The sequence below is a fragment of the Geospiza fortis genome, unplaced genomic scaffold (genome assembly GCF_000277835.1).
Source record: "Geospiza fortis unplaced genomic scaffold, GeoFor_1.0 scaffold218, whole genome shotgun sequence".
Classification (NCBI taxonomy): Eukaryota; Metazoa; Chordata; class Aves; order Passeriformes; family Thraupidae; genus Geospiza; species Geospiza fortis.
Window position 1 is genome coordinate 171,047 of NW_005054524.1, and position 13,131 is coordinate 184,177.

The following is a 13,131-nucleotide window of genomic DNA, read 5'->3' on the forward strand; positions in this document are numbered from 1 at the left end:
TCCTGCTGTGAGATTTCCATGGAGAAACTGTTTAACCCCAGGGTTGCATCCTTCCCCTTTCTTTAGAGTCCTAAATATAGTGATTGACTGAAGACTCACAGGAGCCTTCCCAACAACAAAAACTACCACAAAAGTGAGACATTTGGCTACAAGGCCCTGGCAGCCCCCAGTCTGTTTTTGACCCTGAGCTCTGCCACTTTGCTAATGCAACACCTGGGGCACAGCCCTAGTTGGGAGTGACCTGGAGGCAGCCCAAGCTTGCTAGTGACAAACTCACAGCACAGGGATTTCATCCATGAGAAACCCATTCCCTGTCAGCACAGCCCTGATGGCACCAGCTCCCTACAGGGAGATGTGTGCACCCTCCCTATCCCAGCCATCCCACACCCCTTCCCAGAGATGCTCGCCAGCTCTCCCTGCCCTGTCCCACTGCAGAGCGGACATCTGCTCACACTCCCTTCAGAATGGGAAACCTGATTATTTTATCTCAATCACTGCCTCCAGAGCTGATTAGTGAGGGCAGGGTCAGGCAGGGCTCTGGCAGAGCCAGTTCCATCCCTGAGCTTCCAGGCCGGAAGCCTGTGGGAATTTGCATATTCCCCAGGGCATCTCTGTTTTCAACTCGGACACAACCACATGCAGCATCAGCTTCTCTGCAGGACAGCTCTTGGGAGTGCTCAGAGCACAGACCCCTCCACAAATTAAGCTAAAACTTTCCATCAGCTTCTCTGAAATCCAAATCTGGTCCAGTCTAGCCTCCAAGAGACCCAGAGTGGGTGACATTTTGGGTGGGTGAGACCCTGAAGGATCTGCCACAATAATCTCCAAAGGGATTTTAGAGATTTGTCTCAGTGTTACAGCTTGGCTGGCTTTTTCCAAAAAAGCAGATGAGAACATCTATTTGTTGGTAAGAGTGGTCAAGGTTTCTGAAAAATAAATAAAACTCAACTCTGCTCTGCATCAATGCTCGGTGGGGTCAGTGATCACAAGAAACCACAATGAAATGCTTCTCCAATCCAAAACCAGGATGGAGCAGGAGTAAATCATCACCACAGGCTCCTTGGAAAGGCAGTGTGAGTGGAAAAGGGCTGTAGTGGGAGCAGAAGGAGCACAAATATGGGCACTGTCCCTTTAAAAACAGGGGGGGGTGCAGTATCAGAACCCTCCCCCACCCTAGGGAAATTAAACAAACCCACAGAAAAAAACCCTCATTTGCTAAATTAAGACAACGTGGTCCAGATGTTGGAGGCAGAGTTGATGAGCAGAGTGCACAGCCCAGCTCTCCGGGGGCTGGGTCTAGCAGCAGGATGGCTCCCTCACTCTTGCCCGGGAGCACAGCTCAGAGCAGCACTGGAAATATTTCCTTTTTTGGAAACCTTTGCTGTTCTGGAGGAAAACAACCCCATCACGGCTCCCTCTGCACCGTCAAGCCACCAGTGCAGCCCAGGATCAGCAGCTGGGAAGGAAGAGCCCAGCCCAGCCACCTTTCCCCTTGGAGGGGGAATGGAGAGGGAAGCCAGGCCCCTTATCAAGCTGCATGTTTCATCCACTCCTTGCAGGAGATAAGATAGGCACAAACATCTTTATCCACACCACATGCCAAGCATCAGATCTGATGGGCACAGCAAGCCAGAGGCCTCCCCTCTGGATATGCATTGATCCCAAACCATTAGACAATTGCTGGCGTGATCCAGCAGCCCCAGGTATTTTTCAAGTCCCAGAGGGCATTATGGGCACAGCTGCAGCTGATAGAAGTGGGTCTTCAAGTATAGAGAAGGAGAAAGCAAGGAAAGCCTTGAAGGTTTCATCACCTCTCCCCATCCCCATCACCTCCTTTGGCTCTGCCCTGGGGCTCCTCTCTCATCCCCTTGGGAAACTCCCTCCTCTTACCCAATGGATTAACCTCCAGGGCAGCATTTTTGGATGGCAACGTGGCAAATCTGCTTGGCTCTCACCTACCCAAACAGAATGATTTGAGAGCCACAGCTCAGCACTCCCATCCACTTTAGCTTAGTAACCAAAAACAGGCACCTTGTCTTCTCCCCTTATTTCTAATGAAAAAGGTTTTAAAACCCAGCCTCTAACTTCTGATGAGTATTTTCAATTCCTCCTTGCAAGCCTTCCAGGCCCCCTTCCCTTTTCACCCCTTCCAGGAATTAGGCTCCTTCAGCCAGTGCTTTACAACAGGTTTCCAAGAAGCAAACCAAAAGTAAACCAAGTTTTTAAATGTACATTATTTGAAAGATAAAGTGAATTCCTAGTGGAAACACCAACATTTCCCGCCAGCTCAATGTAGCTCCCACCAACACACCCAGATAAGGGGCATATTTTTGGACCAGGGCAGAAGCAGTGCCCATTGACCAAGTGCCTTGAGCTGAGGTTCTGAGCCAGGTGCCACCAAGGAATCTGTTTAGATACAGTGGGAACAGATGGAGACTGAGCTTGTGGCTGTAACCTACACTTATCCCAAAGGTTCTTCCATTCCTTTACATCCCCTGCCCTTCTCAGGGCCCTGCTCAGCCCCCAGCTCTTACCTCAGCAGAGCACCAGGCACAGAGGGGACTGACAGCCAGGCACTGCTTGCAGGAGTTCACCCCACGGGTGGTGCAGATGTTGCCCCCTGAAACAGCAAAACAGAGCAATTACAGCCCACAGAATTCAAACTCACAGGTCTGCTCTGCCACCAGCTTCTGAGCAGCCAGAGCCCCACCAGGGCCCTTCTCTATCCCTTTTCCCACCTGCAAACCCTGGATGTTGCCTCCTTGCTCTCTCCAGCCTGGTATGAGCTGGGCTTCATCTTGCCCAAGGCTGAGCATCATTCCCTACCTGCCAGCTCCTCAATGGGTCCTCTCACCCCTGCAGCATCACATGGGTGTTGGAGTGAAGCCCGCTGGCAGGGAGTTCATGTATCCTTGCAGACAATCCTGCAGACGCTTTGGGGCAGCAGGAGTGGAATGGGTGAATTCCCAAAGGTGCACGGTGGTACCCACAGACCTGCCAGGGATTGTCTGCCTCTTCCCATCACCTTGATCCAGGGTGTTGTTGACACCTTTAGCAGACACTAAACTCAGTGGCTGGTTTTGGCTCGGCTTCAAATCCAGGGAAAGGAGGGGAGTGAAAAGGCTCAAGTCCAGAAATGTGATGGTGGCGGTTGGCACCAATGTCCCTGGAAAGCTTGGGCTCTGTCAGTGGCTGTGGGGACTCTGGGAGATACCTGCTGCTACCAGTCCTGAAGGTCAGAGGCTGGTGAGCCTTTGGGGGAGAATTAAAGGGCCATAAAATGCCTGTGGAGCCCAGGGGCAGGAGGAGCTCCTCTGACACAGACCAGAGTGGGTGGCCCTGCGGTTCCTGCTGCCAACGACCGGTGTGACAAGTGGCTGGGACAGCGCTGCCTGGCATCACCCTTGGCTCCTCCTCCCTCCCGGGCACAAGCATCTTGGCAGTTTTAGGATTCCCTGGGCAGAGAAAACTGCAGCCAAGTACCCACTTGGCTGGGACACACTGCAGCCTGGGGAGCCTGGGGGATGCTGGCGGGGAGCAGTGGGCACTAGAGCCTCCCCCTCTGCCTCATGTGTCCCCATGGTTGCTCAGGGCTGTCTGAGCAGTGTCCCACAACCACAGGAAATGGAACACAAAGCAGAAAGAGGAAATGGTGAAACAACATCATCAGATATTTGAGCAGCACCACAACCACAGCACCGTGCACTCGTGCCTGCTGGCATGTAGCCAGGGAGTGTACACACGTGTTGACACCTGTGTGTGTCTATTTGAGGGTGGTGTCCCAGGCTGTGCCTGTCCCAGGGGCCAGTGCCTGCTTGGGGATGTGCCCCAGAGCATCCCCATTGCACCTCTGACACCTGCAGTTCCCACTTGTCCCAGACTAAACTAAAGGCTGAGCCCAAGTGCCTTGCTTAGCACCAGTTTTGGGGCAGCACCCATGGCCAGAGCTCTCATCATATCCTGAAATACCTGGCTCCATGTGAGGATGGGACAGATTTTAAATATAACATTGCCCAGAAGAGTGACAGGTTAGTCTCCAGTGCTTCCTGCACCTCAGCAATGTGCCAGCAGCAGTACTGATCCTTGGGTGGACAGGGCCAGGAAGAGGAAGGGCAAAGGGCTCTCTGAAACCAACAACACCACCACCTCCCACGGCTCTCGCTGGCTCCTGCTGTGTCCATGTGCCATCCCTCCTGCCGTGCCAAGTGCTGGTGGCTGCAGCCAGAGCATGTGCCATGGATTTGTGCTGTGCTGTGTAGCTGGGAGCCAGCTCAGCCCTCCGGGAAGCAGGGAGGCACTGCCCAGACACTCCTCAGGGACGGGACAGCCCTGGCAGCTCCAGGTGCTCTGGACTAAATGCTCAGAGCTGCCAACCCCGGGGCCGCTTGCCTGAAAACAGAAACAGCTTTCAAAATCTGCAGGTCCCTGGGGAGCCCTGGTGCTTTGATATGTGCTCCAGGATGACAGCCCTTCATTCAGGGATGGGGAGAGGTGCCAAGTACCCACCTGCCACAAGCCAGGGATGTATCCCTGCTTTCCACTCTCACATCCCGCATGTAGTGGCCATGTCTAGCTGCTGGCTTATAACTGTGGTTGCTCAGCTCTGCTCAGGCAGTTGCAGCACTGAGTGCCACCAGCAACACTCCTGGTCCAGGCTCCTGTTCAATGCCAGTGTGGGTTTTGTCCCCTCATGGTGGATTTTATCTGGTTTAGTCACCTGGCCCTGCCCCAACACCCACCTTGCTGGGGAAGGGCAGAGCTGGCAAGGCCTCCATGAGGGCTCTGGGACATGAGACTCACCAGTCCAAAACCTTCCTCAAACAGGTTTTCCCTGTGACTTGACCCAGTTCCTCAGCCACTCCCTGCCTCAGTTTCCCCTGTGCAGTGTTAACCCTGGTCTCAACGAGACCAGGTTCCACTAAACTCCATGTGGAGGATTCCAGGGTTATGTCTGCTGGCAGAGCCCCAGGGTGTCTCCTCATGCCATGAAATCTGATCTTGAGGCTAAGGAGCCCCAGGACCCTCCGAGCTCATCTGCTCCTCACCATTTGGTACAAATTACCTCCTGCCTGTGTGCAGCCCCTGGACCCTGGTGGTTTCCTTTCTTCTCCTTCTGCTGCCACCCCAAAGCCCAGGGGTCCTTTATCTGGTGTCCCCTCTCTTTGCTGGGGATGTAAATCAAGTCTTCTGGTGGATTTTGGAATGAGGGCCATAGACCTAGGCAGAACACTGTCATGGCTGGGGAGCTGCACATGGGATCAGGTGGGGCTACAGCTGGGAAGTCCCTGTGGGAGGGATGCTGGCATTCCCAAGGCTGCTCTGGGGTCTGATGTCACATCATGCCACCGTGCATTGCTGGTGGCTTTGCCTGGAGGGTCTCTGGAGGTCTGTATCTGCTCCCAGACACACACAGCCTCTGGTGCCTATGATGTCCACCACTCCATGACCAAGACACTTTGCTGGGGATGGAGAACCCTTCCCTTACTTGGAACAAATCTCCAGCACTGTACAGGACCATTCTTGGCTGCATTTCCATGGGGCTGGTTGGAGCAGGGCCTGGGCAGTTATGACCATCCAAACATGAGGCTGGTCCTGCTGTGAGCAGGCAACTGCACACCCCCACCATGGGGAAATGTTCCTTTTTTGGCATTCCCAGCACTGGTTGCATGGCTGGGTGCAGAGATGCAGTGTTGGAAGAGTTTTGTGGGAGCAGGGACCTTGTGAGGATGTGGGAACAAAAGCATAGATGGGCAGAAGTGGAGGATGTGGAGGAGGTGGAGGATGTGAAAGATGGGTAGGATGCTGCAGTTGAAGTCCTCTCAGGTTTTGGCCCTGTGACTGCCTGGCAGTTCTTCCCAAGCTTGGACACTACCTGGCTGTGAGCAGGTCAACACCATCCCAGTACAGCCTATACTAACAAATTCTGTGTTTTTTAGTGACTTTTTTCCCATCTTTGGAGCATTTTTCCCTAGCCATAAAAACTAATAAACCCAAGTACAAAACCTGCATTTTAAAATTATGATAGCAGCTGCTCTCACACAATGAGCTGATCCTAAAGACTCTAGTTTTTGAAAAAAAAACAGTCCTGAAATACAAGGAAATGGGAGATAAACTGCTCATGATGATGGGAACCACCCACCTGGGGCTGGGCAGAGCTGTGGTCTTGAGAGAGATGAAAGCAGGGAATCCCAGACTGGTTTGGATTGGAAGTGACCTTAAAGCCCATCCAGTTCCACCCCCTGCCATGAGCAGGAACACCTTCCACTAGACCAGGTCGCTCCAAGCCCCATCCAGCCTGGCATTGAATTTAGGGAATTCAATGAAATTCCCTGATGTTCCATGTCTCTGAAACACCCCAGACGTCTGTGGCTCAGCATCACCCTGTCCTGACTGGAGAAAATTACTCAGTCCCAGGCTGCAATCAGAGTAACCTCCGAGTGATGCAGGAGCAGCCACACTTTGTTTTCCTCCTTTGCCAAACTGAGCAAGAATAAGCACAGAGAAAACCTGATAAAGACATTTGAGATAAATTATTGATAAAGGCACAAACCACATCCTCTCCAGCCTTTCCGTTGACTATGTGATAAGGACCTGGGCTTTTTTGGCAGATCCCCAGCCTACCATTCTGGGGGTGTTTCTTCTTTCAAGCCTCTCCCTTCCCGCCAGCATCTTCCTGGGAATGGGATGCCCCAAACTGAGCACAGGCACCAAATTGCAGCTCTATGAACTCAAACTCTTGCAGGGGTTATCCCATGTCCTGTACTAATGACAGCTCCATCCGGCAGCAGATCAGAGCCTCAGGCTGTTCCTGGGAATTCACTAAAGTCTGGAATTCTTTAGACAGAACAATGTTGCCCCAAACCCCAAGTCTGGCTGTGAAAACAATGTGACCGATTTATAAATCACCATACTGCAGTTTCTAGATTTCCTTTGAGGCCTAGTCACTAGGAACACACCTGGGGAGGAGATAATGCTTTTCCAGGCTTTTCTGTACTTCTGACATTGGAAAACTTTTAAAAAATACAAACTACATTCATCCTGAGATCATATGATGCCAGAAATCAGATTTCTTAAAGAAAAGCATAAAAAACCCACGAGAAAAATAACACAGGACAGCAATGTTGACATAAATGCCCCCCCCCCGCCCTTAAAACCTACTGACACAGGAAGGAATTACCTGATGTGATTTCTCCCAGTGAATTTTCTGTTTATAAAGGACGAAGCCCAAGTCACACCCCAGTCCTTGCATTACAAACCAGTAACCAGAGCCAAACACAGAGTAGGTAGATCCAGTAAGATCTACCACATCCAGTAAGAATAACCCACAAAAGTATGCCTTGACCCTGTAACATCCCTGAGAGGTTCCTAGCCCCGACCCAGACGACGCCAAACCGGCCTGAGCGGCGCTTCCTATGTGGGAATGCGCTGCAGCTCAGGCTGCCAGCTGCCCCTCCGGGTGATTTTCCCGTGAAATCGCAGACCCTGGGAATGCAGAAAGTCCTGGGATTTGTAGAAGTAACAGGCAACATCTTCACTAAATGCCTATGAACAGTGACAGGAGCGACAGAGTGAACCTACCCCAGCTGCCAGTAGCGCAGAGCAGGAGGATCCCGAGGGTCACGGAGAGTTGATCCATCTTCTCTGAGCCCCGGGCTGGGGGCACTGCTTGGACCGGCCCCTCACGGGTGATGGGCAGCGGCTCGGGAGTAGCTGGAGGCTTTTAGCGGCTGAGGCGATGAATCACAGGGCTGGGTGAGTGACACACATGGCGAGCGGGGCGGCCGGAGGAAACTGCTGCCTCGTCATTTCTGAGTCCGGAGTGTCCCCGCCCGGTCTGCCGCCCGCTCCTTATGAGGTTTTCACTCTCTCGGCTTAAACAAGGACCTAATAAACCCTGGCAGCGAGTCCTCCCTCGGCACTGGTGACCTGCAGCCCCGGGGCTCGTAACAGGCTCTTTCCCATAGCCTCTTCCGCCTGGCTTTAATTCCTTACAAAACCTTGCTCAATCCTTCCTTTTATTAACTCTTGAAAGGCAGCTGGTTTTAAACCCCGTCTGAGCTGCTGGAGTTCAAGGATTTAAGGAGAAATAGAGCAAATACGCACTAATACGGAAGTGTGGGTTCTCAGTTCCCTCACCAGAGAGGGAATATCCCTGCTAAAGTGGAGCTGGAACTGAGGGAGACCCAGCCAGGAAGCACACCTGATGGAACCAGCAGTTTGGATATAAACCTGGACATCTCAAAGGGAGGGAAGCTCAGCTTGGAGTCACATAATTTAGACCTGATTTTCTTCTCACTTGTATTGTTTTTTTTCCTTTTATGTCCTCAGGAATTGATCCTGTGCTGAACAAATCCAGGGATTGGGATCTGCATAGGGACTGCACCCACTGAAACATCAGAACTGCCTGTGGGTGTCTCTCAAAGGTGTTTTATAAACCTCTTGTTCCTCTGCAATACCAGGGTCATAGTCAGAGCTGGGGAAACTGAGGCACTTGGAATACATGTTGGGAGCAAAAGGGAGAGAAGGGCTGGAGTAATTTCCCTGGGATGCTCTCTCCGACCGGGTGACAGGGGTTGGGGACAATAATGATACAGCCCTGGGTCAAGACAACCCAGCACACAGAAATACCAACCAAGCTATGGAATACAAGTTTTTGTGGGTGCCAAGAGCTGCAGCCACATCCTGGAGATGCTGGAGGCTACAGACACACAGAGCTGTACCAGAGCCACAGCCTCATGCTGGGAGATGGGATAACAGCACTTGTCCCAGACCTGGCAGCTGTTCACAAGAGGTAACAGTTTTTGTGAAAATGAGGTAGTATACAGACTCCTCCTCATGACCTGGGGACTTTCCTTGGCTTTAAAAGAAGTTTTGGCGCCTCTTTGCTTCTCTGCACTGCCCCACCAATCTTGAGGATCCTGCTGTCCTCCTCAGTGGGGATCATTGTCCACCTGGGATCCAACTCCCTTCCTAGGGCTTGTTAATGAAGATTTGGCAAGGGGCACTAGGAAAAGCCCATCAACCATCTTGCAGTATCAAATAGGGCTGTACCTTGACTGAGACATCAACACAAACCCCAAACCTGTTTTTGGGCATCTCTAGTCTTGCCCTGATTCAGATCCTGGAGCCATATCTCACTGCAGACCCCATTAGCCAGTTTTAGGGCATCCAAATTCCTTATTTTCCTGCCTGGACATGCTGCCTATATGGCCTTTCCCATCATGTGGGGCTTTCTGCCCACACGGTTGCCTGTCCCCATGTGCTGCGCTGTGTCATCCTGTGACTGTATCTGTTTCATGGAAAGGAAGATTAGTCTTAACTGTCTAGAGAGGAATATGGCATCCTGTTTGGCCCTGCACACCCCCAGACCCAACCTGCCATCCATGTCTCAAGCCCTCTTCACCAGGGACTCATCCTGCCCAGCTCCTGGCTACCTAAACTGGCAAGTGCTGCTGCTCCCAAAGGACATGTTGCTCTGTGTGTCCTGGAATCCCCTGCCCAGTGTGGGCTGTGATACTTCCATCATGGTGCAAAAACGCTAAAGAAAAAGGAAAAAGTCACAAAATGAAGTATTTGACATGCCTTCACCTTCCTGGGCTGGTCCTGTTTGAGGACAAGGATGGAATGAACTCAGTCCAAGATGTTTAGGTGGAATTTCCTTGCAAACTGCAAGAAGGTGCTGCTTGTCCTAAAAACATTGCTGGGATGTGAATGTCCCATCCCTGGAAGTGTTCAAGGACAGTTTGGACAGGTCTAGCAGAAGATGTCCTTGCCCATGACAGGGTGTTAGAATGACTTAAGGTTCTTTCCAACTGAAACCATTCCAAGGTTCCACAATGTTACCTCCAGGCACTGCATAATAGGCAGTGGGATGCTCCAGATTTTGGGATCCCTGGTGGGATGAAGGCAGAAACCAGCAGGGGAGAGTTTGGGAGCCCTGGCTGACCCATCACCACAGGCTGTGACCCAGGAGCAATGGGTGCAGCCCAAATCCATGCTGGGGTGTGCCGGGAGAGGAGATGTTGGAGCTGGAGCCACCAGAGGGAGCAGAAACTCCTTCAGTCTGAGAGTATGCAGGGAGAGGATCTCCAGTGCCAGGCTGGGGCACTGGGGATGCTCTGATTTCCCGTGGGATTGTCCCAGGTTAAACACAAGCAGATGCTCCTTGGATCAGGGTTTTCCCCTCCTTCCTGCATAACTTCTGCTGCAACTGCCCTAGCAGAGCGGGCATCAACCTGGAGAGAAATGCCAAATTCAGAACAAGGAAGAAAATGCAACAAGTAAACCCTGAACTGAACAGGTCTGAGCCCCTAAAGTCACAGCAGCAGACCAGGGGATCCAAGCTGCCCAAAAGGAAGATCACTTGACAGTGTCCCTGCTAAGCTGCCCGCCACCCTCAGCCAGCCACACGTTCCTGACTTGAGCTACAACTCATCAATCCTCATTTTTGTTTTATTAAAATCCCCTCGAAGGCTGGGCAAAGGAAACAAGCCAGCATGTACATGGATAAACCAGGGCAAAGTCCTCACACGGTACTTTGGGAGTGATCTGCTACTCTGGGTCATCCAGACAGATTTCCAGGCAAATGCCAAAGGACAAAACCAGGAAGCTTGGACATGGCACTCCTGTGGGCACAGCCCTGGGATGAGCAGGAGTAGGAGTAAGCCTGACAAGCTGGGCCCCCTGACTCATGGTGTCACTTTGGAAGCTTATGCAGATACAGAGAGGAGAGTGATGGTGAAACTTCCCCTGGAATTGCCTTGGTGGGGCTAAGGGGCCTGTGACGCTCTGGCCCGGGATGCTGCAGTGACACTGCTGTGGGACCCAAAGCTGGTGATGGAGCAGAGATCAGGGTGCAGTGCCTCCCTTTGGAGGAGCTAAAGTGAGAAGGGCAGGAAAGGGAGACCATGTGCCTGGAGGAAGAAGCTCCCAGCCAGAGGAACAGGATGCAGAGAGGGGTTGTATCCAGCTCTTCTCTGGAGGCACAGGACAGGCATCATCAAGCAGAGCTGGGGGTGGACTGGCTGGATAGGACCACACTGCTCGGAGAAGGAGTGGGTGGCACAGAACAGCAAGAGGAGATCGGTGACAGCAGCGCTGACCTGAGGCTTACAGGAGCCTTCGGGGGAACAGGGACCTGCCAGCAGTCCGGATGAACACTCATCATGCAGGATGCTTTTGGGAGCAGGTGGGAGGGCTGGAGGGAGGGATGAGCTAGGTACCACCTTGCAGGGCCTTAGGGGTGGGTCAGCCCCCACCTGGGGGTGGCACAGGGGTGGGTGTGGCAGGGCAGAGATGGGGTGTGCAGCATGGGAAAGGGGTGGGCAGCAGGGTGAACGTGGAGGGGGAGGAAGGCGGGCCTGGGGGGAGGCTGGAAGGGGGTGGAGTTGCTGTTTTTTCTTTGAGCACGGTGAAGACTTTAGCTTGTAACTTGCATTTGTGGAGCTCCCAGCCGGCAGACACCAGCTCTCTTTCCAGCGGGAGAAACCCCGGGATCTGGCAGCACTGCTTCACTGTTTGGGGGCAGGTTGGGAGGGCAGGGGGCATGGGGTGGTCCCCGGCTGCCATCCTCTCCCCCAAATCCCTTTCTCCTTTTCTCTGTCTCTCTTTTTGCTTGTCTGGGGGCTCGTGCTAATGCTGTGCCAGGATAAATCTGGGATCCAGACATCTGTCGGCTGCACGGACCGGCTTCCCACCTGCTCACAGCCTTGAGGAAGTTCCCTCTCCATCCCGGGCACTGAGAGAGGAAAGACGGGAGGTTGCTTGGAGCTGCCGAGCTCTGGCTTGTGAAGGGTGGACAGGGGGATAACAAGCTTCCCTTTTACCTTTCCTGAAGATTTGGGGTCGCACATAGACCATGAATGGATCCTTTTTCAACCAGACCCTCCTGGAGCAGGCAGCTGACCCCAACAGGACTCAGGGCTTGGGGATGCTCCTGGCCTGCTGTAATGGGACCAGCACGGTGCTGGCGACTGATGGCAGCTCCTTGGTCCTGGCACCCGATGAGAGGAGCCTTTTCATCACAAGGGTGGTGCAGATTGCTGTCCTCTGTGTCCTCTCCTTGACTGTGATGTTTGGCATCTTCTTTTTGGGCTGCAACCTGCTCATCAAGTCGGAGAGCATGATTAACTTTCTGGTGAAAGATCGAAGACCTTCCAAGGACGTGGGCGCTGCAATCATGGGACTTTACTGAAGCCACCGGGCTCTTGTAGGCAAGTGAACTGTATGGACCTGGTGTTGAGATGCACATTCCCATGTGTTTGGGGCAACTGGGCGGAGTGAGAAGTGGGGGAGGGGTCTTTTAGTCTGTCTGTGTCCGTGGGAAAGCAAACCTGTTTTTCCCAGTCAACAAAATGTGGTGGCAAATGGGAAAACCACCCCAGAGCTCTGTGAAGCACAATAAATGACCAGCATTGTGTTGCACACAGAAATGGCTTAAGTTTTGCATGAAACTTGCAGAAACAGTGATAGTGTGGAGATCTGGACTCCTTACTGCTGTTACCTTGGATACTGCTACCTGGGATTTAGGGCTAAAAAAAAAAAGGCAAATAAGTCGTTACAAAAAGAAAACAAAAGAACAAACTAATGGGAGAGCAAAATACAGGGCACAGACCTCATCTTTGAGAGGGGCAGGGGAAGGGAAGTGTGGGTCATAAAATGAAGTCTGCATGCTAAAAAATGTCAGTCTGTTGTGTTTTGGACCTTGAGCATGCATCTTCTGGTAGTTTTGTAACAGGGAAAGCATGTTGTTCCTTATTTTCCTGACCTATCCTGTTAAATAAACTGGTAGTTTCTTCTTTTGCTCTATGGTGGAGGAAGAAAAGAACATGAATAAATATAAACCCCTTTCCACCCTTAAAACAAAAGCATGCTTGTTTTTGAACACACCAGCCTCTATTTCCAAGTGCTACATTGTTACAGTCTTTGAGGTTTTGTAATTTTTGAAAACTGGTGAACATTCAGGAAAAAAACAACCTGTTTCAAAAGAATTTTGTGCTGTCTTTATTAGTTCTCTGTGTGTGTGTAGTTCAGGAATTTCAATCCTAGTTCCAGGTAAAATCATCTCACACTGAAGTGCAGTGTAATTAGAGGTATTTCTTTAAAGCAGAAACAACTATCATTTTTCGCAGG

General features: G+C 51.9%; 2 protein-coding genes across 3 annotated transcripts in view; one reads left to right on the plus strand and one right to left on the minus strand.

The window, feature by feature from the left end:
• The window catches only part of ITGB3 (integrin subunit beta 3), a 21,298-nt gene extending 13,491 nt beyond the window's left edge, over positions 1 to 7,807 (minus strand). For both annotated transcript variants that reach the window (XM_031063734.1, XM_005429120.2), the window contains exons 1-2: positions 7,579 to 7,807; positions 2,535 to 2,620 (exon numbers count right to left, since the gene is read on the minus strand). In XM_031063734.1, the coding sequence (XP_030919594.1) occupies positions 2,535 to 2,620; positions 7,579 to 7,636 (144 nt within the window). In that variant the 5' untranslated portion in view covers positions 7,637 to 7,807. The remainder of the gene's footprint in view (positions 1 to 2,534; positions 2,621 to 7,578) is intronic.
• Positions 7,808 to 11,467: 3,660 nt separating this feature from the next.
• On the plus strand, positions 11,468 to 12,388 carry RPRML (reprimo like). Its single transcript, XM_005429121.2, has one exon. It carries the CDS (start codon positions 11,858 to 11,860, stop codon positions 12,191 to 12,193), a length of 336 nt encoding a protein of 111 aa, XP_005429178.1. The 5' UTR covers positions 11,468 to 11,857; the 3' UTR covers positions 12,194 to 12,388.
• The last annotated feature ends 743 nt before the right edge of the window (positions 12,389 to 13,131 follow it).